The sequence below is a fragment of the Letharia columbiana genome (genome assembly GCF_014066305.1).
Source record: "Letharia columbiana isolate WasteWater2 chromosome Unknown Sc0000013_s0, whole genome shotgun sequence".
Classification (NCBI taxonomy): Eukaryota; Fungi; Ascomycota; class Lecanoromycetes; order Lecanorales; family Parmeliaceae; genus Letharia; species Letharia columbiana.
The window spans coordinates 403,410-429,512 of record NW_023501052.1 but is presented as its reverse complement, the minus strand read 5'-3'; the positions used below and the strand labels follow the sequence as shown (position 1 = coordinate 429,512).

General features: G+C 47.5%; 13 protein-coding genes across 13 annotated transcripts; 5 read left to right on the top strand and 8 right to left on the bottom strand.

Annotated features, from left to right (window-relative positions):
- Positions 1-154: 154 nt before the first annotated feature.
- On the bottom strand, positions 155-1,278 carry HO173_005067 (uncharacterized protein; the record flags this gene model as incomplete). The annotated part of the gene is made up of 4 exons (XM_037306985.1): positions 155-715; positions 793-901; positions 996-1,050; positions 1,158-1,278. 4 exons carry the CDS (start codon positions 1,276-1,278, stop codon positions 155-157), a joined length of 846 nt encoding a protein of 281 aa, XP_037166109.1.
- A 311-nt stretch (positions 1,279-1,589) lies between these two features.
- On the top strand, positions 1,590-3,148 carry HO173_005066 (uncharacterized protein; the record flags this gene model as incomplete). The annotated part of the gene is made up of 5 exons (XM_037306984.1): positions 1,590-1,733; positions 1,787-1,931; positions 2,016-2,249; positions 2,306-2,840; positions 2,908-3,148. 5 exons carry the CDS (start codon positions 1,590-1,592, stop codon positions 3,146-3,148), a joined length of 1,299 nt encoding a protein of 432 aa, XP_037166108.1.
- A 317-nt stretch (positions 3,149-3,465) lies between these two features.
- Positions 3,466-4,602, top strand: HO173_005065 (uncharacterized protein; the record flags this gene model as incomplete). Its single annotated transcript, XM_037306983.1, has 1 exon — positions 3,466-4,602. The coding sequence occupies one exon, from the start codon at positions 3,466-3,468 to the stop codon at positions 4,600-4,602; it is 1,137 nt and encodes a 378-aa protein (XP_037166107.1).
- A 65-nt stretch (positions 4,603-4,667) lies between these two features.
- Positions 4,668-5,120, top strand: HO173_005064 (uncharacterized protein; the record flags this gene model as incomplete). The annotated part of the gene is made up of 3 exons (XM_037306982.1): positions 4,668-4,835; positions 4,891-4,959; positions 5,031-5,120. The coding sequence occupies 3 exons, from the start codon at positions 4,668-4,670 to the stop codon at positions 5,118-5,120; spliced, it is 327 nt and encodes a 108-aa protein (XP_037166106.1).
- A 210-nt stretch (positions 5,121-5,330) lies between these two features.
- On the bottom strand, positions 5,331-6,422 carry HO173_005063 (uncharacterized protein; the record flags this gene model as incomplete). Its single annotated transcript, XM_037306981.1, has 1 exon — positions 5,331-6,422. The coding sequence occupies one exon, from the start codon at positions 6,420-6,422 to the stop codon at positions 5,331-5,333; it is 1,092 nt and encodes a 363-aa protein (XP_037166105.1).
- A 91-nt stretch (positions 6,423-6,513) lies between these two features.
- Positions 6,514-7,752, bottom strand: HO173_005062 (uncharacterized protein; the record flags this gene model as incomplete). Its single annotated transcript, XM_037306980.1, has 1 exon — positions 6,514-7,752. One exon carries the CDS (start codon positions 7,750-7,752, stop codon positions 6,514-6,516), a length of 1,239 nt encoding a protein of 412 aa, XP_037166104.1.
- A 104-nt stretch (positions 7,753-7,856) lies between these two features.
- On the bottom strand, positions 7,857-10,750 carry HO173_005061 (uncharacterized protein; the record flags this gene model as incomplete). Its single annotated transcript, XM_037306979.1, has 5 exons — positions 7,857-8,156; positions 8,205-8,699; positions 8,752-8,847; positions 8,902-10,653; positions 10,709-10,750. The coding sequence occupies 5 exons, from the start codon at positions 10,748-10,750 to the stop codon at positions 7,857-7,859; spliced, it is 2,685 nt and encodes an 894-aa protein (XP_037166103.1).
- A 516-nt stretch (positions 10,751-11,266) lies between these two features.
- HO173_005060 (uncharacterized protein) lies at positions 11,267-11,908 on the bottom strand (the record flags this gene model as incomplete). Its single annotated transcript, XM_037306978.1, has 1 exon — positions 11,267-11,908. The coding sequence occupies one exon, from the start codon at positions 11,906-11,908 to the stop codon at positions 11,267-11,269; it is 642 nt and encodes a 213-aa protein (XP_037166102.1).
- A 14-nt stretch (positions 11,909-11,922) lies between these two features.
- Positions 11,923-13,358, bottom strand: HO173_005059 (uncharacterized protein; the record flags this gene model as incomplete). Its single annotated transcript, XM_037306977.1, has 2 exons — positions 11,923-12,654; positions 13,026-13,358. 2 exons carry the CDS (start codon positions 13,356-13,358, stop codon positions 11,923-11,925), a joined length of 1,065 nt encoding a protein of 354 aa, XP_037166101.1.
- Positions 13,359-13,396: 38 nt separating this feature from the next.
- Positions 13,397-15,340, bottom strand: HO173_005058 (uncharacterized protein; the record flags this gene model as incomplete). The annotated part of the gene is made up of 2 exons (XM_037306976.1): positions 13,397-13,785; positions 15,301-15,340. The coding sequence occupies 2 exons, from the start codon at positions 15,338-15,340 to the stop codon at positions 13,397-13,399; spliced, it is 429 nt and encodes a 142-aa protein (XP_037166100.1).
- Positions 15,341-15,381: 41 nt separating this feature from the next.
- HO173_005057 (uncharacterized protein) lies at positions 15,382-16,490 on the top strand (the record flags this gene model as incomplete). Its single annotated transcript, XM_037306975.1, has 5 exons — positions 15,382-15,450; positions 15,496-15,506; positions 15,562-15,591; positions 15,645-15,785; positions 15,839-16,490. 5 exons carry the CDS (start codon positions 15,382-15,384, stop codon positions 16,488-16,490), a joined length of 903 nt encoding a protein of 300 aa, XP_037166099.1.
- Positions 16,491-16,586: 96 nt separating this feature from the next.
- On the bottom strand, positions 16,587-17,243 carry HO173_005056 (uncharacterized protein; the record flags this gene model as incomplete). The annotated part of the gene is made up of 1 exon (XM_037306974.1): positions 16,587-17,243. One exon carries the CDS (start codon positions 17,241-17,243, stop codon positions 16,587-16,589), a length of 657 nt encoding a protein of 218 aa, XP_037166098.1.
- A 346-nt stretch (positions 17,244-17,589) lies between these two features.
- On the top strand, positions 17,590-20,046 carry HO173_005055 (uncharacterized protein; the record flags this gene model as incomplete). Its single annotated transcript, XM_037306973.1, has 1 exon — positions 17,590-20,046. One exon carries the CDS (start codon positions 17,590-17,592, stop codon positions 20,044-20,046), a length of 2,457 nt encoding a protein of 818 aa, XP_037166097.1.
- Positions 20,047-26,103: the final 6,057 nt, after the last annotated feature.

The window sequence follows — 26,103 nt, the reverse complement described above, 5'->3', positions numbered from 1 at the left end:
TCCATGCTGAACTTCGAAAATGCCTCACGCTGTCTAGGGTTCTGCATCTTTTCGCGTAACGGCCTTCAATTCAACGCTATCGCATCAAGACCGCTCGCTATCTCAAACATTTCACACTCCACACGGAACAGGAAACCTGCAAAATCCGCACTCATCACAGCTGTCCCCCAGCAGCCCCCAAAATCTTCAACCCACCCCCTTCCCCTGCCCAAGCGATCCAATACCTCCCGGGATGCCACGCGACAACCCCACACCCACCGCTCGCCCCAATGTCCACCTTCCCCACATACTCGCCCGACTCGGTATGCGCCACCTCGAGCACATTCCCCTCGTCACTCCCTCCCACCACAAAACTCCCATCGAAACTAAACCCCACGCTCTTGACCGCTCCGGTCAGATTCGTCAGCGTGCGCTTGCAGACCCAGTCTGTCGTATCGTAGAGGGATATCAGCGCGTCCGAGCCGCCGATTGCCAAGTAGCGGGAGGTGGGGGAGAGGGCGAGGGAGAGGCAGGAGGAGGTGTGGGCGTGCAACGTGTGGAGGGTTTGGAGGGTGGGGTAGGAGGATATGGTTACGGAGCCGTCGCCGCGGGTGAGGAGGAGGTGGGTTGGTGGGGAGGTGTGGTTGAAGGTGCATTGGTTTGTTTGGAGCGCTGGGGCGTGAGAGGGTTGGGCGGTTGGGGTCGGGTGGATGGTGATGGGGATGAGGGTATCGTCCTGGTGGGTAGGTTGCACGTTAGCTGGAGGACACGATGGGTAGATAGTACAAAGGGAGAGGGAGAGGGGGAGCATACCTTTCGCCCAACCATAACCACGCTCCCATCCGCCGCCCATGCGATCGTCAATCCCTCCCCTCCTAGCTGCACAGTCGCCGTGCACGTCTTACTCCTCACATCCCAGAACCTGCACGTGCCATCACTGCTCACGGACGCCAACTCCGCCTCTTTCGTGGGATTCCAAGCAACCCGCTCTACCCCCCCCCGTGTGCCCTCTCAACTCCGTACTATTCTTCACCTGCGGCTTCTCAGGATTCCATATACGCAGCGTGCGATCTGCGGAGCCGGTAGCTATCAGGTGGCCCGTGGGGTTCCAGGCGATGGTGCGGATTCTGGTGGGGCGTCAGGAGGATTGGCGAGGGAGGGGAGGGCGGTGGACGTACGTACGTGTGGGGAGCCTGGGCCTCGAGAGGTAGGGTCTTGGTATGTTTGGACTTTGAGGGTCGGGAAGAGGGCGGCGAAACGGTCTTTGGCTATGGGGCGACGAGGGTGGGGTGGGGCCATTGTGAGGGCGAAGAGAGACAATGGGTGGATGCCAAGGGTTTGGATAGCTTCAAAGAATTCCCTTTAGGAAGGCTGAAAAGAACAATAACTACACAACATAGAAGCAGATTTGCGAATTTATGAGGTGCGAGGGACTCGTCGGGTCGTCGATAATAGTCGACTTGACATGCACACAATCCTTGTCTTTGTTCATGCAGCTCGGGCGCTAAATTCCTGTTCCTGGACTAGTCCTCCTTTGGCAGAACAGCACCACGAGAAGAACTTCGAAAATAGAAACCCCCAAGTATCCTTATATCTACCTCTCACCCACCATGTTCAGCTTCCTTGAATCCAAAACCTCAGCGTCAAAGGCGTATGTGTCGCACGGCAACCTGCCTCCATTCGTAGATCCTGAGCAACCACCATCCACGAAGAAACCATTTTCAACCATCTTAGGCCAGCCATTCACTCACACGGTATGAAAGCTATAATGACGTTTGCCTGGTGGTCGACTGAATGGAGATTGTAGGTTCAATTAGTTCTCCCTCAAGAGCTGTATGATGTTGTCTGGAAAGAGGTCGAAGCGAAGATCAGCAACATTCAATATTCTCGGGTTATCATGCCTCTGTCTGGATTGCTCGAGGGTGACTTCTTCAACAGATACATCAAGATTGGTACTTGCGACAATTTTCTGTGCTCTCATACATATGTTGCGCCTCATGTTTTTGTCATCCTGCTAATCGCTCATTTCATTGCAGGCAATATCTTGATGCTCTCCGAAGGCCGTCCTGGTGTAGATGATCGCTATTCCCTCAAAGACGGCAAGTTAGTCCCCGAGCGTAGCTGTTCTCCGAGCTGTGCCATTGAGTGCTGGCTGATCCTCATATCAGGCGTACTTCGTCTCGAGCTCGCAAAAGATAAGTACGAACGATGCGGCCTAGTTGGCCAGCCTGTCCGAGACGCGGGACGAAAGCATTTCAAGACTCGATACGGTGGGTACGGTCTCTCTGTGAAGTAAAGTCATGGCTTAATAACCTCGGGCCAATAGCAGTCGATATAAATCTCCGATTACCATCGATGCTGCACGGGAAAAAAGGCTTCGAGAGGATCGTATGGGCATTGAAGAATGTTCTCAACCATTCAGTGACTTGGCTTTTCCATGATCTCAATTCAAATTCTGAACCCAGTAAGGCTATTGCGAGTGCAAAAACCGACGACAATTGTGTCACTGAGTGCAGTATAGCAGCGACAGACGCGCCGATTATCGAGCACCACCCAGTGACCAAAGACTGTTCACCTCATCAGAAGATCACGGAGAGAGTCAGTGTACCGAACTTCATTCCTCCCCCTTATTCAGATTCCAACGACGACTTCGAAGATTGGGCCCTCGAGACCTATGAGTGGCTCAGCCTCGTCGCCATGGAAAGTCCTCGCATCCTTTCAGAAGATACTATTGATCCCTACCTCAGTCGCTACCAAATTCCAGACGGTGACTCAGCAAAAGTTCTCAATATGATCACGTTGACATGGACCGGCTTCATCCCGGCCTTATGGGCTAGGCATCTATTTATATGTTTGTCAAGGTGAGCATTTTTCACCCGGTTCTCGATTTCTTGGCATCTTGGCAGACGCGTCTCTGACATTTCATAGTGCCAAGACTACAATTCGAGAAGGAGCTTCGAGCGAACACTTCTTTGCTTTGAGTGCCTATAGCTTTAAGACTGCTGTGACTGATCAGAAGGATGCCTATACGATTTTGTATGTATCGGATGAGATTGTGAATAACCAAAGCGCCGTCGCTGTGGCGGGCAAGACGAAAGAGTCTGGGCACTCCAGAATTTACGAAAGGCGCGGAAGGAAGTATGTACTCTGGGAACAAAGTTGTGGTTAATACTTGAGCTGAAGTCCGCGTCGACTTTTCTTTCGCAGAGGCAGCACCTCTCTCAATTGAGCTCATTGTCGCGACTCTTTTGGGAAAAAAAAGTAAAAGATTTTTTCTTCGTGCAGAGATTTTATTCCCTTTTCCAATATCCCTTTATAAATATATACCGCAGAAGGCTCTGCATCTCCTGTCTTTTTTCAGCACACATCAAAATATCTCCCAGAATTTGATTACCCTGAACACTTTACAAGCCCTCTTTTTTCTCAGATTCTACTGTACAATCACATACATCCCTCACTTCACAGCCATCCAATCCCTTACCCACCATGACCGAATTCACCGCCGCCGATTCTTTTTTCGACTTCGACGCGGCCACTGACAATGACCTGGCAAACGAGGTTGGGGTCGAAAAGCCCAAAGCTCTTTGCAGCTTCTTCAGATACCCTACAGACTTGCATGATCAACGTCCACAGCCGCGCAGCGCCATGAGCTTTCAACCCACCCAGCAGGTAGGTCAAAGAGCGGCGATCCCTGATTCAAGCCCAACTTTAGCCCCTCTTCTCAGTCCAGGGATGCAGCAACAGTGGCCTGCTCTCTCTCCTAGGAGCCAGTACACGGACACTGGCCTCTTCACTTGTGGAGAATCTACGCCTCCGAACCAACCGATTTTGCACTACCCGCAACAGCAACAGCAGCATGAGGCTAGACCTCAACCAAACGTCCAGCAACAAGAGCCTGCTTCCGCTCCCGCGAGCCAAAGCATGGAACCTATCCGCAACACCTACGAGCAACCTCCAGCTCGTTGCATATTGCATACCAGGATGTACCAACAAGACTTTGGTCCCTCTTCCATGGACCCTAACTTGAGACCTCGCCCATACACCCACAAGCGACCTTCGGCTTCTTCCTCCCCAATCACCCAACACCAGCATGCTCCTCTCCCCCTAAATGTCGAGTCTCAAAAGCTCCGACCCAACCACCTCCTCCAACGGCCAACTCCCCTCCCTCAAAGCCGCCAGCGCCTCCCAGCCGGCCCTTCAAAGGAGTCCCCCCCCAAAACTCCTCCTGCCCCTCCACCAATCCAACCGCACCAGCAAACCGCCAACCACACCTTCCCACCCACGCCGGAACGACAGCAAGACCCCCCCCACCCTCTCCACCCAGCAACAAGCGCCATCTCCCATCCCCACTCCCCCCACTCCCCCCACCGCCACCAAGCCACCCATCAAAGGCAGCAAACCGTCCACCGGCATCACCAAACGCCCCGCCAAAACCGCGTCCAAACCCCGCGGCCGCCCACCCAAAGAAGCCCCCTCGACCGGCTGGGTCAACGCGACCGTGGCGCCGGAGGAGCATTTCAACACCACCATGTACGGCCGCAACAGCCTCCGCGGCGTCGGGTCCGAAGCGCGGTTGGCGGAGCCGTGGAACCGGCCTTCGGTCAAGTGCAAGGGCAAGGCTAAAGGAGAGGAAGAAGAAGAAGGAGGAGGAGAAAGCCGGTCGGGTGAGAAGGAGGGAGTTGTAAGTGATGAGGCATGGTTATCGGCCTTCTACTACTGATGGTATTATTATTGTTATTGTTATTGCTATTACTGACAGACGGACGCTTCAGGTGATCGAGCAGCCGGCGGAGCAGCAGTCTTTGGGAGGGCGGGCGGCTAGGGAAGGCCAAGGGTCGGACGAAGGGGAGGTGAATGTAAGATTCCTGAGTTGCGGATTTGGTACCTTGCGCTTACTGACGTCCGTTGCAGGAAGATGTGGGTGCGGAAGCGCCGGCCGGTGAGAGGGCGGCGGAGCCAGTACAGGAAGCGGAAATGATGGTAAGATAGCTTCCGTCGTGGGAGCGAAGAGGGTGGAGAGAGATTACCGCGATTGACCATCTATTTTGTAGGAATTCGATGAGGACATGTTCAATTTGGACATTGGAAACCTGGACGACATGGATGCCTTCCTAGCTTCGCTGGAGGGTGGATCATTTTAGTCGATTGTTTTTACGCCTGAAGGGATTGGTATTGTTGTTTGGCGCTAGCGATGGCATTAGATTGCTGTCTGGTCTGGGGTTGGAATGGACGTTGCCATTACATAGATTCAATGCAACAGTTGATTCTATCTCATAATCACCATCATTGTCTGCTCTATTTTCATGCTATCCTGAATAGTTCATAGCCATTCGCCATCCACAGATTTCTACTCAAGAAGCATCGTTAATGATGTCTCTCAAAATAGGCCTCTTGCCCATCAAGACGCTGACATCCAACTTCCCCTGCTTCGCGGGGACCCTCCTACCCCTTTTGTTCTCCTTGCCTTCTCCAAGTGCCTGCCTCTCAATGTTTACCTTCGCCTTCCCAAAGTCCACTTCAGCCTTGGTGTCAGCGCTTCCCCTACCAGAGATTTGCGTCTGTACGTCTTCGAAGACATGTCCTTCACATGCTCCTGCCGGTAGATCAAACCACCACCCCTTTCTTTCCATCAATACGATAAAGTCCTTCAACAAGTCGTTTCCCACGAGCGTACTCTTACTCCCCAACACAAGCAATTTGGTTCGCGCTCTTGTCAGTGCAACATTGACTCTCCGCCAATCCTTCAGCAGCTCTCCGACATTTTGGTCTTCATTGCTACGAACGAGGCTGAGTACCACCACTTCTTTGTCACGGCCTTGGAACTTATCCGCGGTGTGCATTTCGACGCCCGAGCGGTGGCGGAGAGATTGCTTGATCAGTGCCAGCTGGGAACGGTAAAGAGTAATGACACCAATGTCTGTAGGAGCAATTCCTGTGGTGATAAGAGATTCGACGAGTTGGGTGGCCAATTTTGCTTCGCAGGGGTTTGTGATCCGTAACCCGCTTTCCAGGGCTTCACGAGAAAGAGGCAAGAGAGGGTCTGTATTAACGAAGCAGGCTTTGACGGAAGGATCGAGGAGATCGCGGAGCCAGCAGGACCCTCGGGTAGGGCCAGGGCAGACTTTCTTTGGGTCGGCAGAGAGGATACTGCGAGGGTTATGGTGATGTTGCCTGAGGGCGTCTATGCTAGGAATAACGATTGAGCGAGTGGCGACTGCTGCTGTGCCGCATTTGAGACGGCCGTCATAGATCAAGGTATTGCTGAGTGTCATGATCTCTTCGCACATACGATATTGGTGCTCGAGGTTCACGACTGAAGAAGGATGGTTGTCGGAGAGTGTTTTGAACAAACTGATGTCTAGGCCACCTTCTTGAGCCTCTTTATTCTGGACCAGAGGAGGCAATTGATAGTGGTCGCCGACAAGGATAAATGTCCTAGCCATTCGGATGGGACCTATGCACACGGGAAGTGTGATTTGAGACGCTTCGTCGACGATGCAGTAGTCAAAGACACGCTGATTGAAGATGGGGTGGTTAATCCCTAGGCACGTTGTTGCGACAATTGGTTGCGTGTAGCATCTCTTGAGATCTTCCATCGTCTTGATCGGTTTGCCCGCAAGATCTGCAAACTTCTTGAATTTCTGGATGGATCTTTGCGACGGCACCGAGGCGAAAGATGCCAACTCCATCGTTGCGTAGCTTGAGCAATATATTGTCGACAGCAGTGTGCGTATATGAGGTAAGTAGAACGCTCTTTCCTTGGGCTACAAGAGCTCGAATAATATGTGCAATGGTAGTCGTCTTCCCAGTTCCCGGCATCCCAAGGACGAGGGCGTAGTCTTTGGCGATCATCACCTTCTCAATTGCAGCCTTTTGGTCAACATTCAGGCTAGCTTGGCTCGCCGTATCTGCAAGAGTATACGCTGACGCTGTGGGCTTGAAGGTAGGAGCCACATTCTCAACGATCAATCTCCGAAGGGCTTGAACACCAAAAACGTCTTTCTCCATCAAGCGAACGAGATTGGTACGAATCATTGCCATGCCGTTGCTGAACTCATCCTTGTCGAGACGGTACGTTATAGTTTCATCAGGTTGCGTGGGTATCATGGTTGATTGTCCAAAACCCTTGTCAACCACCTCCATGATACCTGCAAAGGTTTGGTTTCGCAGAGTGTCAAAATCATTGCCTTTTGCTCGAGCATTATGCAGACGGCGGTCAATGGCGACCTGGATTTTGTGCTTCCGTACGCTGGTCACGTAACCATTCGCAAGAGCAAAGTGTCCCTTCTCGTCCGAGATCACAATAGGTTCACCAAGAGTGATCTGGGATTCTATGAAAGAGAAGCTAGGTGTTGGCTTCTGCTTGACGAAAGTATAGCCATAGCGGTTGATCTTTAGAGCGCCTTCGATTTTATGGAAGGAACCTGGGTCAATAATGACGTTGCCGAAGCATCGTCCGACCCTCTCGCGCTCGAAACTTTGCATTGTCCACAACTCTTTGCGAAATTTGACAAAGTCTTTCTCTTCTTTCGTCAGCAAAGCGTCCCACTTGCTGAAGAAGAGTTGGTGGTTAGGATTCAGGTGCTTAACGAAGTCGTCGAACCTCTCTCCAAGGCCGCTTGTCTCGCCATTACCGTCATCTACCAATTTGTGATAGAGAAAGCATGGTGTTTGGGCAAAGCATTTGCCACAAGTATATGGCCGCTTGATCATTGGGGGGAGTTCCGCACGATGACGAACATAGCTTGCCAACTCGTTCCGTTGCATGATCATGGGTACCAATTCGTGGCGTATAGTTTGGACATTAGAGATTTCGGAGCTCTGCATATAGTAAAGCATACCACAAGCAATTTCGACATCTGCCGCGCGGTAAGGGGTTAGTCATGTAACCAAAAACTTAGTGCACTGAGTGACTCGCCATATCGATTGGAAAGCAAAAGGGTGTAAAGCGATGTTTGGGCTTTATGCGATGCGTTGGCATTTTTACCCGTCTTCAACTCGAACGGTACTGTTAATGTTTTTTCATCCTCACCGTCCTTTAACGTCACCTGTACTGTGGCATCGATGTTGCCCTTCAAGCCATACATTGGTGACCACACCTTTTCTTCGATCTCGAGAAGCTTGTTGACACACATGAGGGATTGGGCTCCATTCCGATCTTTGACAACGGCGTTCGACTTAACAAGTAATCAGCTTCTGCTCAATTATACCGAGAAGAGCCTGACCTTCGGTTTTGCGGCAACATAAATCTCAGCCCAAGCCTGCAAATCGACCGCCCTGGCTCTGAGCTGCTCGATGGCGATCGGAACCTCAATCTGAAGCTCGAAGAGCGACTCCAGGCTCCGCGTCGCTATGGTTTCAATGAGCGAAGTCATGAAACCATCATCCCATTTATTAGCTTTCAGCGCCTCCTGGAATATCTCATGCAGCAAATGCCCGTAAAGAGTGGCCTGATTGGCATCACTGGTGGCTTTGACTCGAGCTTCTAGGACAGCTTTGCGAGTACATGTGAACGAATCTCCAACCACAGTAGATGAAATCAGATGATCAGGATGAAGGATAAGCAGGTTCTGGGTGTTGTCGACGACGCATTGACCAAGACGATCAAAATCTCCGATGAGATGGACATAAGACTCGGGGAGACAGGGGGTGTCTACCCAGGCTTGTCGTAGAATGATTGCTTTGCTGAACTTTGTCCCTTCACTTTGCACAGAGAGTACCTGTCAAAGTCAGCCATAGGAATGACACACATGAGATATGAGTATGGGGCACCTTCTCTGGTCGCATATGTCCACTAGTTGTTTGGTATTCACTTTCGACTACGGCCTTGATTATATAACGCTGTATGGTCGGCATCTTTCTGTCATGCTTTCGTTATTTAGCTAGCTAAAATATAGATGAGCGAAAGTTCACAGTACGTACAGATGACTGAGGCTGTGATACCTGCTGATTTCTGGTTGCCTCGACGCACTCAGCAGCAATCTGCTCAAAATCCGAATCATCGCCGAAGTCCTCGTCATCAGACAGCACTTCGATGTGAGTGGTAATCACAGGTCTAGGAATAACGGATTTAGGTCTGAATATGGATTCTTTACGGACGTCAGTTGCCGATTTTGGACGCATTGAATCTGCTTGCTTCGCAAGATGATCTTTTCTAGCAACATGTTGCTGTGGTTGGGTATCGTACTGAGCGAAGACATTCTCCAGGTCGGCTGCAGAGACCTCATCCTCATCTTCACCAAACTCATCGTGATTCAAGGGCGCCACCTGTGCTGGTGAAGAGGATATTTCAGAGGGGAAGGATACTTGGGACAGCCTCTCGGTATCCCCTGAGATCGCCTCCGCAGAGTCAGCTTGGGTAGGTTCTCGTATGTGCTCTTCTGGATCGACTGTGGTAATGGGTCGGTTGCTATTACTGCGTCTTGGGCTCGCGGCCTTCATTCTTGTTGTCGAGAAAGCCTGAAGAGTCGCGTCCACCGTCTCGAGCATCTCTAGATCGATATCATCGTCTCCAAAGTCAGAGGAGCCATCAGCTTTCTCAAGATCCGCAATTTCCTCCGCAGAAAGTACCAGAGGCAGGAGTGGGCGCTCTTTGGGTGCTACAGCGGTTTGACTCAGAACAGTGACGACGTCGTCGATTGCTGTCTGGCCTTCTTGCGATGGTAGGTCGAGTCCTTTGGGTGATTCGTTGACATTCCGCGCCACAGGTGAGGATCCGGCAGGCTCAGACGAAGAGTACTCCTGAATGGCGCGCGGCTTCGTGAGACCGTCATGTATCTTCTCAACCAGGAAGCTGACCCTTGACATCTTCGACTTCTCGTTCGTATCATCGGGGCCTCCCTCAATTCTAGCATGCCCACCATTGGAGTCCTTGTACGTGCCGCTCTGTTGTAGCTTTCTCCTCTTCGCTGCTGACGTCGGCCATTCGATGCAACTTAAGACCCTTCTTAAGCCACTCCCCTCTTTGCTTTGTAGATGACTAGCGGGTGTTTGAGGCGATGATGAATGTATGAGTTGGGTGAAAGCCAAGCCAGCGGGCGCGGTGGGGGACTGTCTTTCGGTAGTGCCTGTGTTGAGTGAGTAACGACTCCACAGATCGTCAGCGGGATCAGCCTTTGGTGTTTTCAAAGCTTTCTGCAAAGCCGGGAGGTCTGCCTGTGGCTTGGTACTCCCAAAGGGGCGAGAGGTGTCATTTTGGGAAGATGACGCCGGAGATGAGCTATGTGCTCTCTTTCTACCCCTCTGCCTTGATTTTGCAGGCTCTGAGCTGACAGGCGAGTTGTCCCATAAGACTCGCTCAATGGGTGTCAAGTTCAGATGCTGACGAGACGTATCATCACCACTTGCGAGGAGCTCCGTCAATGGCAGTCTGCCGACTGGTGTCTGGGGGCAATCTCGTACGTCCTTTGCAGATCTTTGCGAGAGATGCTGTGGAGGGGGGTCCATCTTCAGGGTCGTCGCGTCCAGCTCGGGATCGTGATTCTCTTTCTCAGTGACCGCAGCCTTGGGGACAGTGTAGTCATTCCTCTCATCGTATTGAAAGGCTCTTAGCTTCGACTTGGATTGTGAGGAGGCAGCTATGGGAGCCATGAGGGCGGATGGCTTTAAGGAAGGTTGAGGGCCATGAGACTCGTTTTCACGCTTCCAGTCTTTCTGCAAGAAAGGGCGAGCCTGCTGAAGTACATGTAGTCAGTCCTGTGGCTTGCCGAAGTTGTCACGGAACACACACCTTTTTATCCCGATCGAAGAAAGACTTCTGGCGACTCGCCATGGTTGGCGGAAAAACTTTCAGTTTATCGTAAGTTACGCTCTGATTGGTACGCTTCCGAGGCTCGTGACCCCACCATTTTAATCTGTTGTTGTTCAAAATGAAGGACGCGTTGGAAAACGCGATCGCGCCAGCACGTGACTTTCCGGCTCCACCTTTCTCCGAAGTCCAATGCCAGTGGTCCTTTGGTCGGATGGGATGCCATGCTACGACTCCGGTGGTTCAAAAATGTCAACAATCTCGCTGTCGTTTTACTCATGTTTCAGACGAACATCCTGGGTACGAAAGGGCGCAGGCATTACGAAGTGCTTTTATCGAGCTACCTAGATAGTGCGCCATTATCCCCACAACACCTTGCCCCTAGGGACGCCGAATCCGATTAAAAGCCTCGCGCACCTGAGAGAGGGCACAAAGTTTTCACCATACCATTACTGCAAACGCTCCCAACACCATCGCGAATGACAGCCAAATTCGCCTCAGCGCTCGTTTTAACATATTCCTTCCTCCCTGCCCCTCTCTTCAGAATTGCACCACACTCTCATTGCCCCTAGCACCACTTTCTCCGCGGCCATTGAACCCGTTCATGATATGACCTCTAATACCTATAGTGCTCATTCCCACCACAGCATCCGTTGCGGCTGGCGCGAGTGATATCGGAGTTCCATCCGCCGCCGTAATTAATCCACCAGGCGTCAACGTCTGCCCAGCAATGACGAAGTCGGTAGGCAAGTTTGCCGTGTAGACCTGCCCACCATAAGTTAGAAGATCTGGCCCAACGGTGGCAGGCACAAGCGGAACCGTCGATGAGCCGATCACCGCGTATGGAGTGGCTGGAACAGGAGATAAAGATATGCGAGTCCCGGAGACGGTGATAGCACCCTCGGGTGTCAATGTTTGGCTGCCAATCATGAAGCTCCCTGAAGTCGCTGTGTACGTTGAGCCAGCGAATGTAATGAGAATTTGCAAATTGCCATGCAATGGGATCGTGGATGTGCCTCCCACTGCATAGGCAGCGGTAGGAACTAAAGCAATTCGCGTTCCGGCAACTGTAATAGCGCGGCCAGGTGGGACAGTCTGGCCGCCAATGACAAAGGCGCCATTCCGCGAGTCTGCAGTGTACGTCTGACCTGCGAACGTCAAGGCGTCTGGGAAATTAGTCATACTTGGATAACGAATTAGTGAGATTGTTGACAAGCCCACCAGCACAAATGAGGACCCAGAAGGCAGGGGAATTCGAGTACCAGCGACAGTGATGGCACCGCCAGGGGTAACGGTCCGGCTACCAATGACGAGAGCCCGGTCTGTTGGGTTTGCCTTGTAGATTTGGCCCGCAAACGCCAGGTGAATTGGCTGTTGCGGGCGAATTGATTAATGAGACTGTGGATGAGCCCACTAGGGCGTATGAGGATCCAGAAGGCAGTGAGCGGGAGTACCCAAACCATGACGACGCCGCCAGGGTTCAGAGTCTGAGACCCTATGATAAATTGGGAGGCGGTATTTGCAGTTGTAGACTTGTCTCCAAGTGGAAGCACTGCTACTGCCGACGTTGGCGCAGTACCTTCAACATACGTGTTAAGGCCGACGAGGACGGAGTTTGCAGATGGAGCATGAGATACAGGGGTGTTTGAGATTGTGATGGGCGGACCACGGGGTATAAGTGTTGCGGATGGAGCTACGAAAACAGAGTCAGAGTTGGCAGTAAATGCCTGGCCCAACACTGATATAACCGACGGTTTGTGTTGGCCTTGTCCTGTACTGAAGGGAGGTTCTGGGATGGGTATTGAGACCGCGCCAGGCACGGCCGGCTGTGACTGATCGTTGGAGCCTGAATCGCTCGAATCAACGGCGGGCGGCAGTTGCTGAGGTTGAGTGTTTGAGCCAACAATTCCTGCAGTGCTGCCTGGTGCCTGTTCAGGGTTCTCAACTGGCGATGGGCTGATCAAAAGAGGATTTGGTGCGAAGCTACTTGGTGAAGGGATACCTGGCGAAGGATCGTTCGGCGCAAGTTGGTTCGATGCAGGGTCGGATGGACTGCCGACCGGCGGATTAGGCTGCAGATTCGAAGCTTGTTGACCGGCGCCAATTGTAGCCTTGGGTTCGTTGGCAGTTGGACTTGGACCAGGCGCCGGTGGAGGAGTGGGATGAGGTGCGAGATACTTGGCAGGAGTGAGCGCGGTGGATGGATCGTGAAATCCGAGGGCTGCAAGCTACAAGTACACCAATCAGTCGATTGCAACGGCGTAGTTTATTTCAGGGCAGAACATGGATGGGGGACTACCGTGCATGTACTAAACGCTGGGTCAATGTCCAATAGCTGTGTAGGTGCAACAATGAATAGACTGTAAGGGTCGGCGAAATGTGCTCCGAAATTGGTGAAGACGGTCAAAGTCGTACAGTTTGCCAAGTCAGTGGGATTAAAAAATTCGGAAGAGACCTGATTTCCTGGAATGCCTAAATTTCCCACCTCCCCAACGTAAGTGTACAGGTAATTCGGTGGAAACGACAATGTGACTATTTGCGTAGATTCAGTGCCGACGGTACCGCAAAGGTTGGTCGCTCTCACAGACGACAGAACTAGGTATACGGATGGAGATGTACTGTGCAGTGTCATTAGCTGGTTTTAAAGAATGTTGGGAAGACGGTCTCTCACTAAGTAAAGTTATCTGACACTGTTACGCTCGCGCCAGATATCGTAGACTCAGTACTTGGGAAGTACCGCAGTTGAGCAGGATTCCCAGCGATGGGACGGTCTGCACAACAGGGCGGCTTAGCTGTTACGCTGGCCACATAGTCCGTAGACACGGACGTGTATGGTATGAGAGAGCCAGCAACGGTTGATGTAGCCGTGAATGTAGCGACCGGAACTTGGAATTGAGCTGCAGCTTCCAGAAGGGCGGACTCACAGTAGAGGCGAAGACTTGAGTCCGACACTCCGCCATAAAGATCATCCAATGCTGTCACTTCTGCAAGAGGAAAGCTATACATAGGCGTGTCGCTAATGCCCAATTTCGCCGTCGTCCGGTTGAGGTAGGTGGTGGCTATCTCGCTTTCAGCATGACCTTTATTTGTGAAAACCAGGCAACAATAACGATCATGTCAACACGGTGACTCATATAGTGCCTCAAAATTGGATTAAGGTCTAAGGTGAGAGAGAAAGGGAATAAAACCACATCTAGCTTCTCCACTCAAGGCCAACCGTAGTAATAACCGTGAATCATCGCCTTGGCTACAGACAGACGGAGCCTGATACAAAGATGAGAAGAGAGTAAGATCGTACCTTGAGCTGCAGCGTAGAAACTCCATTGGATAATTAGAAGCAATAAAATAACATAGAGAGCCATCACTCAACAAATGGCCCGAGATCTAGAGTCCAAGGTAGATGCTTTGCTTGATTGAAAACATAGGTGCACCGAAACAAAACTTGCATAGAGCAAGCAGCAAGGATAGTCGACGCAAGAGATTAAGATTAGTACTGTACTTGAGGTCAGAGGATCTGAGCCGCCCAAAATACCCGGACGCCTAGGTGTTGAAGCTACACCACCTTGCTCTTAGCACGGAGGCTGTAGACAGCTTGCGGAGATTGTCAATGGGGATCACAGCCTATTTTCTACTAGGCTATACCCAGGTCTTACTTGCCCAGCACATGGGTTGTGCTAATAGTGTTACTGGGTCAGTGTCCACAAACAATACAATGCAAAGTGGAAATGCAGGGTCATAAATGCAGCCTATGTAGGGCAAAACTGCATGCAGGAACAGTGCGGCAAGAACAAATAGCATACAAATTCGATTCGGAATGTCTGCATCAGAAGGCTCTCGCACATGATCGTTTATCTTTTCCTTCATACATTTCCCATCGACGGCATGGAGATTCATCAAAGAAGTCATTCCAGGTAGCTTCTTTTGTCGGCTGTGATTTTGCAATCAACGGACCACTTCAGCCTTCTACCTAGGTATACTGAAAAGACAAGAGACGGCGGAAAAAGTTCTGAATCAAGCTTAGTGTTATGCAGCCGAGCTTTTTGACAGGCCTAAGGTAGCCGTCTCCTTGGTCTAGTACTGCAGCCGCGTAAGCCGGTCATCCATGAATACCAATAGCAGTTGGGTTGGTGCAAGAACTGCGCCCAGAGGGCGTGACCACACCACTAACAGAGACGGCACGAGAGGAGAAGGTTATCAGGCCCACGTTGCGCGGAAGAAAATGTCGCAAAACATTCGCGCAAGAAAATGCTCATGTGAGGCTAACAAGCTAAGGAAGGCAGGAAGAAAATGAGCATTGAAGGGGGCCAGAAACCGTGTATTCTTCTATGCTCGTTCAGGAAATTGAATGGGCCTGGACTGGATAGATCCAACTAGATGATCGATGGCAATGGTTTTATTTGACTTCGTTGAGCGCAGCGTCCCCGAGGTCGTCCACTATGACAGAATGACATCTTGCAGAGACACGAGGAGAGGGCCGCACGTGATCTCGGGAATTCTATTCTCCGAGTCCCTATCAAAGGACCAAAAAAGCAATCCAGCTCTCCTTCGCCAGCAACTTCACAAGTCTCACCTACTCTGTGTTGAGGGCCTATGCTTGCCTTGATTTGGAACCATACATGATATCTATAAGGCCTAGCTAGCTGAATCTCGCCATCATGTCGCAAGATAAGCCATTGCCGTTTATCTACCAGTTCGCTGCAGGTGCAGTAGCTGGTGTATCAGAGGTGTGTGGTTTCAGATAGCAACGGCGATCAAGCTGACAATCATAGATTCTAGTGATGTACTACACTATATCAACTACGTCTAACGGGAGCAGTGAGTTGACAAGGCTCTAGGTACCCACTGGATGTTGTCAAGACCCGAGTGTCAGTACCTTCGAGCTTCACAGTCAATGGGCTGGGCTGATTCGCGACCACAGGCAGTTGCAACAAGGAAAAGGTGTTGGAGGGGAAGGCTACAATGGAATGATTGATTGCTTTCAAAAGATTATAAGAAACGAGGGCTTTTCGCGACTGTATCGAGGAATTACAGCGCCCATACTGATGGAAGCTCCGAAGAGGTAGAAGCTTTCTTCCCCTAGGAATCCTCTGCATGAGCTGAAATTACATGAAGAGCCACTAAATTCGCAGCGAACGACGCCTGGGGTAAATACTATCGCGGCATTTTTGGCATGTCCAAAATGAACCAGCAACTCTCCATCCTCACCGGTGCCTCAGCTGGTGCTACGGAGGCGTTCGTCGTCGTCCCTTTCGAACTCGTCAAGATAAGGCTGCAAGATCGGGCTTCAGCAGGGAAATACAATGGCATGATTGACTGTGTGGCCAAGATCGTAAAAGAAGAAGGCCCCTTAGCTATGTACAACGGTCTTGAGAGCACACTTTGGCGACACATGTTGTGGAACTCCGGATACTTCGGCGTCATCTTCCAAGTCAAGGGATGGCTGCCCAAGGCCGAAGGCAAAGGCCAGCAGATACGGAACGATCTGGTCGCTGGTGCCGCTGGAGGGACAATTGGTACCGTCCTGAACACCCCGATGGATGTCGTCAAATCCAGGATACAAAATTCGCCGAAGATCAAAGGCTCCGTGCCCAAGTACAATTGGGCCTGGCCTGCACTTGGGACCGTCATGAAGGAGGAGGGCTTTGCAGCATTGTATAAGGGTTTCTTGCCCAAAGTTTTGCGATTAGGTCCTGGCGGAGGCATCTTATTGGTGGTCTTCACTGGGGTGATGGATTTCTTCAAGAAAATGAGAGGCGATGCATAATACCCTCGGGGCTTTCTGGATACTGTCTGCATATTGGTGGCATTTTCGCATCCAGAATCGGATACATATATTCTTAAATTTATAACTCCTGTGCTCCTACTCAAGCCTCGGCCTGACCTGTCGTTCGTCTTCCCTGCCAGCTCCCCTGATAGCATCCTTGATCAAATCTCTCAACTGCTTCTGCCCTTCCTCTCCTTGGAAGTCATCCCTAGCTGCAAGCTCTTCAATCCTCCGTCTGAACTCTGGGTCCGCTTCTGTGCCTTCTCCTATTGCTTGCGGGTCTTCCATAGTCCCCAAATGTACCTTTACATTGGGCGGAAGAGGAGGTGGATGTGATCCGTTCTGAGTAGATTGAGTATCCCCGACGGCCGGAGTTCCTCTGACTCTGGACTCCCTCAGAAAGTCCGCTATCGTCGGATACTCTCCTTCAGCCCGTATCTTCTCCTCGGCAGTCATACCCTCTTCATTCTTGACTGTTAGATCCGCTCCTAACTCCTCAAGGAGGCACTGCGCAGGCTCTACGCTCTCGACCACGAATAAAGCCGTCTCGCCATCTTCATCTCTAATATTCGGGTCAACGTGGAACTCGTGTACTAAAGTCTGTAGTAGGTCTAGGTGATTGTAGCTTGCAGCTGCGTGAACGAGAGAGTAGCCATGGTCGTCCTGTGCTGACGCGAGGGAGGGATTTGCGCGTAGGATAGGGAGGAGGTGCGGGCTATTGTCGGCAGCAAGGGTGAAGGTGTTGGGCGCCATGCGGATCAATCCATTTACTTTGGCTATTCGTTTGCAAGAGATTTCTTCGAAAGTGTCTCAGGTCAGAGCTCGGCAAAGCTGCGGGATGACGATCATCTGCGGCCACTAAATTTCAGCCTTGTGGAAACGGGCCATTGTTGACTCTGGAGTGACTCAAAAGTGCGAGTCAGGCAGGCGCATTGGGGAGTCACTTGATTGAATCAGAAACGTCAACACCTGAAATGAAATGCTTACGAGCGGCTATATTATATGTCCTGCCATCCTCAGACCTCAGCTGACCATACGACACCTTTTCTTGCTAAGTACCACAGTCAACAGCCTTACCTCCAAGCTACACACTAAAAGCATGGCTCCTCAAAGCAGTGTTCCATATGCTGCTCAGGATGCCCAAGAGGTTGCTGCCCTGGTCAAAGGCCTTGAAGCCAGCACAAAAAAGCATGGAGGCGGGAAGAACTCCCTGACATGCAAGAAACATACATTCGACGTTGCCGGTACCGGTGGTGTCACCGTGGACTCATGGCAGTTTAGAGATTGGGATTACAAGCGTCGTGACCTTCCAACCTATGCTCGGGGTCTGTTTACCTACCGTCGGAAAGATGGTACTCCTGAGATAGCCACCAGAGGATATGACAAGTTCTTCAACGTTGGCGAAGTACATGAGACAAATTGGGAAAATGTCGTATCAATGACTAAAGGACCTTACGAGCTTAGTGTCAAGGAGAATGGATGCATCATCTTCATATCGGGTCTGGAAGGTGACAAACTCCTGGTTTGCAGTAAGCACTCAACAGGAGCTCGAGACAACGTCGATCTGAGCCATGCCGCTGCTGGAGAGCGCTGGGTGGACAAGCATTTGAAAACTGTTGGAAAGAAAAAGGCGGATCTGGCAAGAGAGCTGAGAGAACGAAATGTCACTGCTGTTGCGGAACTCTGTGATGACTCTTTCGAAGAGCATGTTCTAGCGTACGAGCCGAAAGACGCGGGTCTTTACATACATGGCATCAATCTGAATCTCCCAGATTTCGCAACATACCCTGGCGAGCTAGTACACGAATTCGCTGACGAATGGGGATTCAAGAAAGCGCAGTACCTGATCAAAGACGACATCGACTCAATGAAGAAGTTCCTTTCGGATTGTGCTGAGACCGGCTCGTACGCTGGCAGAGACACAGAAGGCTTTGTGATACGTAGTCGAAGGAGACATTCCGGCGAAGGAGGTAACTACCAAGACTGGTTCTTCAAGTACAAGTTCGAGGAGCCATACTTGATGTACCGGCAATGGCGCGAAGCGACGAAGGCTGTGATTAGTGGCAAGCCTCCTAGGTTCAAGAAGCACCAAAAAATCACGGAGCAGTATTTACAATACGCCCGCCGCCAGCTGGCAAAAGATTCATCCATCGGCGAGGCTTACAAACAAAATCACGGAATAATCGCGTTGCGAAATGGCTTTCTCAACCAAATGGGTCTCAAGGGTTCAGACATAACTCGACAAGAGGATCAAGAAGCAGGTGGGGATAGCTCGCCGGATGCGGTTACGAGAGATTTAATACTCCTCCCCATTGCCAGCATAGGATGTGGGAAGACGACTGTCGCAATTGCTCTAACAAAGCTCTTTGGCTGGGGCCATGTCCAGAACGACAATATCACCGGGAAACAAAATAGACCAAAACAGTTCTGCACGCTCATAACCAATACACTAGCTGACCATCCTGTTATGATTGCAGACAGAAACAATCATCAACGGAGGGAAAGAAAGCAGGTCATGGACGATGTGCTCCAAATTGTCCCTGGAGCTCGATTTGTTGCGTTGCATTATATTCATGACCCGAAGCCTCAGATGCTCCCCAAAATACGTCAAGTCACCCAAGAAAGAATATTCGCGCGTGGTGACAACCATCAGACTATTCAAGCTGGTACTAAATCTCGATCGGACATCCTTGGTATCATGGAAGGCTTCCTTGGTCGATTTGAGCCGGTCAACCCTTATGCAGCTCCTGACGATGGCTTTGACCAAATCATTGATTTGGATGTTGCGGCCTCGTCTCGCGAAAACCTCGAGACGGTCGTATCCTCCCTACATAAGATGTATCCCAAGCTTGTTCCGAAGATGCCGACCGATGAGGATTTTGACAAAGCAATAGAGGCGGCTCTCAGCGATTACAAACCTGATATTAAGCACGACCTCAGCTTCAAGAGTAATAAAAGAGACCGAGGCAGCAACACCAATGGAATTGGAGTCGAACCCTCTCAACCCAAGGCCTCTAAGTTGGAGTACTTCTGCATCAAATTACCTACAAATGATGTGCTGTCTACCCTCGACAAACTCTTCAGCCGAGAATCCCCTGAAACTGCGAGGATGTACCGCCAGCTCCAGCAATCTCGCCGTCTCCAGCCTGCCTTCCACGTCACCCTTATACATCGCGCTTCTGTCAAATCCCATCCAGAGATTTGGTCTCACCTCTCTGATATACACGCCAAAGCATTATCTGAAGCATCCCACAATCCTTCCGCTCAAACTCCTGATCCGCTGCTCGGCAAATGTCGTGTACGCCTCGAACGTGTCATCTGGGATGAAAGGGTTATGTGCATCGTTGTCAGGCTTCTGGACGAGGGCTGGGAGACCGCGAACTCGATAGCACATATTACGGTTGGGACAGCACATCAGGACATCAAGCCGAAAGAGAGTAACGAACTACTGCAGCGATGGATGGAGAGTGGAAGCCAGACAGGCATTGCGGACTTTGGGGTCGCAGGCCATGTGGAGGTGCATGGGAGTGTGAGGGCAGTGATGCAGGGAAGGTGATGAGAGAAGGAGAAGGCTTCGTAGCGCTTGCTTATGCTCTTGCGTGATGATCTCCCTGCTCTGGCTGTAGCATAATTGCTTTGCATCTTTAGTTCAGCGACTGCGCTCAGATACCACTCTACACCAAACATTAAACATACTTTGCAAAACAGGTTTGCCAGTTGCTTCTGATGCAAGGTCGATTCATTGTCGGGCCAGCCTAGGTGCCCAAAATTTGGCAGTCGAAGCGGTATGAGTCCCTAAAGATATCAACACGAAAGGCACTAAGGAGTGCTACCTCGCTGTTGGACGATAAACCTCAAAAAAAATCCCGACATGTAAGAAAATCCTATCCTGAACAATACCGAGAATCAGCGTAAAAGAACGAGTCAAAAGTCATGGGTAGAGCGAACATTAAAAATCCAGTCCCACGGAGAAAAACTTGCCGCCAGACAAGATGTCCGGAAAAAGTGACTGTCGAAGCGGGATCAATCTGTAAGACGTGGAACAGCTCACATCGACAAGAATTGTTTTTGCTACCCAGTGCTTCAAATGTTGTGGTTTCCATTGGTGAACAAGAGCCTGTTTGGTTGAGGGTGAAGCCCACAATCGACCGTTAAGGGTATGAAGTTCAGCGCCCTGACTTTTGATCCATCCTCTTACATGGTGGTCTCCCTCCTTTGGCTGGCTGTACCAATACCTTCTTTTCATCACATTTAGCTTCTGGTAAAAGGGCGTAGATGCCAATTGATGCAAGGAAATAGATGTGTGGAACCAATGTCTACTGATGGACTTCGCCAATCTGAATACCTGCTTGGTGTATGGAAGAGTTTTGCAAAACCCATATGGTGGCATTCCTCCTCCAGCGATTGGGTCTCCTCACGCAAGTTTGAATACATTGCCTTCTCCTTCTAACCAGCTTACATTGTCTCCATACATCCAAACATGCCAGTAGCACTGCCCCACCACGCGGTAGCAGCGGCCGAGCCTCCGAGTGACAACAGGAACTTTGGAACCATAAAGTTTACAAACCGCATCATCGCACTTCGCTGGCTTAGGAGCAAGTCCGAAACCCGGACCTTTGGCAAAGACTCTGCGCCTTCGTCACAGATGCTGCTCCATTGCCCAACTTTTGACATAGCACCCTGCGAACCGCCATATGTGCGAGGCATAAAAAACAACGCGTGAGGAAGTCCACGGTGATAGAGAGGGCTCAGTGTCTTCCATTATTTCCTCATAGTGGGTTAACATGAAAACCAATTCATCGTAGAAGATTGCGTCTGGTGGGGGTCCGACAATAATATCGGTAGTATAGGAGGAATATAAAGAGTACGTCGCAGTCATTGCTGCAATCATAGCTTGGGCGCGTTGTCGCCTCTCTCAATTCCTCGAACCTGTGGTCAACAAGTGTTCTCACGATGTCCACTTGCTTACCCCTGACACGGAGCCCCCAATTTTCCTCATCCTCCATAGGCTCATGATTGTAGCCCTTGGCAGCATTAAGAGCTGGTGCGCTCATTGGCCAGTACAACGGGATGCTGTCTCGTGCCCTTGACCAATCAGGTACCCGTGATGGCATGCGTTCCATCAACCATCGCGAAAGGTGCCAATGCCCGTATATCGCTGCCAAGATGAAAATTTCCGGGAGCTCCAAAGTCTTGAACGCAACACCCATATCTCGAAAATCAGAACAATGGAAAAGGCCCTGCGCTTCGGTCTGTAAGAACACCCAGTCTTTATGTTCTCCAACCTAGAGACTTATTCGGTCATTGTTGATGAGATTCAGACCTGCCACGCTGCTTGAACCCAGAGGACGATTCCCTGGCGTTTGTGCTTCTAATAGAAGGCATTGCATGAAGACTGTGGCGAAGTTATCCCAGCTGATGAGATATTTAGTGCCGAGCAAGACTGCTCTCTTGGAATTCTAAATCCCTTGGTATACCCAAATTCTACTGAAGACCATGTTCTTCACTACTCTCATCAGCGACTTCCGCAAATCCGGGTTAATGAAGAGAGCTAAGGATGCCCCTGACAAGACAAGGCGATTTCTAGACCAAGGCCCAATGATGGAGCGCAACGGCGTGATTCCAAGTTGCCCAGTCATGAACAGGAGCTCGTCAATAGCATCGCCCACCCTGCAAAGGACGACGAATGTACCCATGGCATGCTCGCGGATACTCCTCATGATCCGGAATTGCTGCCACTTTATTCCCTCGTCAGCCTGATTAATGCACAGTTGATCGGTCCAGATACAAGTAGGTAGATTGATCCGATCCCTTGGGATCAAGACGTTGCAGTATATCCCGGACACTTCTAACTATATAAAGGACCTCTTTATTGGTAGTCGACACCGTGTAGTTCCGCATCGAACTCTTCCAAGTATACGAGATACCTATTAAAGGCGGAGCTTCCTTGGGGGTTGTATGTATCAACTCGATGATTACTGGGCCATATGTGCCATCCTCAGTCTTCATAGGATGAATTTCCATGACTCGGATCTCGAATAGTTTGGATCAGGGTCTGTACTTATATTCTACCCATTCCGATTTGGTGGCGTCCACTTATGCATCAGATTTCGCTTTGATGTCTGACATGACTGTAAAGGAAGTCCCAGCCTTGAGTATGGTTTGACGCAGGCGCGGCTGGAGGCAGCTTCAGCCAATGAGGCTGAGTCGGCAGTGGTAGACCTTATAGGCTCTTGATGTGATGTTTAGAGTTATGGTGAAGGGTCGTATTAGAGACTTCTTGTTTTGTTACGAGTGAAGGGACCTCCTTCTCATTCGATGAATACTTGCGCTCTCCAACTACATTGGGGCCTATCCCCATTGTGCCAAGATCATCCGTGACTGAGGCTGAGCTGAACGAGATTGGGCGTGCATATCCGAGTCGCCGAGGCCAGGTCTGCATTGGGCTGCCGCGCTCACGTTCAAGACGAAATTCTAGAGGTGGAGTTGGATTCATTATGACGTATGAAGTCTGTTACAATCGCTGCGTATGTTTACCAGAGCCATTTCCGGACGGACGCGAATTGTAGGGAGATACAACCTATCTTTGCTCGCAACCTCGAGTTGATAGGGGTTGCCTAGCCAACAAGACTAGTGGGGCTTAACCATGGTAGATATCAGGCTCTGCACCAGTCATAGATAGCCAAGTCATCCTTCTACCTCTGGACGTACATTTGTCCTCTTATTTCTCCCGAGAAAATAAAAAGCACCGCAACACCATTGTACCAGCGCCATTAGGAATCGAACCTAATACGAACTAAATATTTAAAAAGTATATATAAGATAGATATACTAATAAAAGTTTTTAATAGCGATTCGAAAAGAATACTAGTAAAAGAGATTTCTAAGTACTTAATAACTCATATATTAATTAAATCTTTAATCTTTAATAAACGCTAATTCCATTCTAATTCGATATAAAGAGAATCCTTACGAAACACCGCTTTTAGAAGTTTATTATAGATCTCGACTATTTTTATACTCTTAGAAGTATTAGAAGAACTATACATAATAGCAATATCTTCAAATCTTAAGAATTCTTTTAACTTATTATTAAAGAAATACTAATCGCAATCGAGATAGTAGATATAAGACTTTTTATATATAATAAAGAATAACTTAAGATACTAGATAATATTTTTTATATTAATAGATATAGTAGTAAAGAAAATCGTAAATCTACTTATATAGTAGACTTTTACGAATATAAAAGTAAATCCTACTTTAATAGTTTTAAGTAAGTCTATAAAATTTATTTCTATAAGCTAAAAAGGATATATAACTTTAATAGAATATAAAGGCTAAGATCTAATAGTAGGTTTATATTTAATATACTTAAGATATCTAGTAATATACTTCTTAATATCTTATACTTTTCTAGGCCAATTAGCAGCTATATAGTCTTATTAAGATACTAGTCTTAGCTTAGTATCCGCTTTCGTTATAAACTTCTCGAAGTATAGTAAATATCTTTCCTTTCGGCACATAAGATAAATATATATCTTCTCGAAAGATCTATAGGATATATCGTATTATTTAATATTTAAAAGCTTTTCGAAGTAGAGTAGTAGTAAGAGATCGAAGATTCTATAATAAGGAATTCGTAGATTTCGCTAAATTAGGCGTTACTGCGATAGGCTTTAACTTAAATCTTAATATTTCTATCGATCTTATTAAAGACTTTTATAGATGATTTTATAGCTTTCGTAGTAGAAATAGCTTTTAGTAAGAAAGAAGAAATACTATATAGCGTGCCTCTATTAACGATTTTAAGTTACTTCGATTTAATAAGTACTATTAAAAATAAGTCGAATCTATTCTTATCGTTTTTCTAGATTTATTTTAAGTATAATTCTCTAATTTCTATCATACTTATGTAATTATAATATTCTCTAAGTATTTAATATCAAATAAGATCCTCGATAAGCTATTAATAGCTTTATTTCGAGGTCTAGATATATATTAAATAGTAAGATTTAAGCGACAAAGTTTATTAATTCAATATCTATAGATTTTCTTATAAAGATCTAAGTTAAGAAAGTATATAAGAGACTTATAATTAGTATATATTATAGTAGATTAATACGAGTACTTATATAAGTAGTTATACTTTTTATAAAATATAATAATAATATAGAGTTCTCGCTTATAAGTAGGATATTTCTTTTAAGTAAAACTAAAGATAAATGAATCGTATAAGATAGATACTTTTTATTCTTTTCTATTACGATAGACTTTTAAGATTATAAAGCTTTTAATAGAGTAGCTTCTTATAGTGTAAAAATATAATACTATATAATTGTATATCTAGCTATAAAATCGAAAATATTAATATATATATAAACGATTTAGCTTAAGTTAATATCGTATATACTTATTCTTATAATATATTTAATATATAGGATCTCGAAGGATAGCTATTCTACTTAAGTTTACCGCTATTTTATCTTTCTTATAAATTTAAAAAAAGATCTCGCGATTTCTACGAAGTTCTTTACTTATCGACGCATAATATTAATAATTTCTAAGAAATCTTAAACTTTCGATTAATTTAAAGAAATAGATTACTTAACTACTTTAATAACCTATTTTTTAAAAATATAAATATATTTTTTAATAATATAAGTTATATTAAGAGGCCTTAATTAATAATATAAATAGTTATAGTTTCTTAAAGAATAAGAGTAACTTAGCTTACTTAACTTCTAGAAAAGAAATAATACTATAAAAAAGAAAATAAATCCTCGAAGTTATAAAAGCTATTAAAGAAATTATTTATATAGAATATAAAAGATAGTAGAAATCTTAGAATTCGATGAATATAGTAAAGAAGATTTTGAAAGAAATAGAATTAAATATTTTATAAGCTAGCTTCATTATAATAAAGTCTATAGATTATAATCTCTATTATATTCTTATAGATTATACCTAATTAATATCTAAAATAGTAAAAATAAAATAGTATTTATTATTAGAATATAGAGATATTATAAGATACGCGTGCTATATACTTTAAATTAATTAAGAATAAGTATCTATAATGTAAATTAGATAGATAATCGTAAACTTTTAAGCTTAACTAAACTCTAAATAATTGTTACAAATAGCTACTATTCTACTAAGATATTAATTTATAGACTTAGTAAAGATATTATACTTACGATATTATACTTAAATAAACTTCTTAATTATAAGTTATTAAGATTTATATAATTTTATATCTAATATAATATAAAATCTTAACGAAATATTCTACGATATAATATATCTATAATATTATATTATAAAATAATATATATATAAAATATCTCGATTAAGATTTCTATATTTAGAAGTAGATATTCTAATTATTATTCTAATTAATAACTACGCTAAATTAATAAGATATAGAATTAAATATAATTATATTTTATTACTCTATATATATAAAAGAAAGCGAGCTATATCTACTAATAATAAGAAAAGCTTATCTTTCTCTAATATTAGTCGCGCGAAATCCGCCGATACTTTATAATTAAAGTCGTCGACGATAATTTTATACGTCTATTATATATTTTCGATATCGCTATCTAAT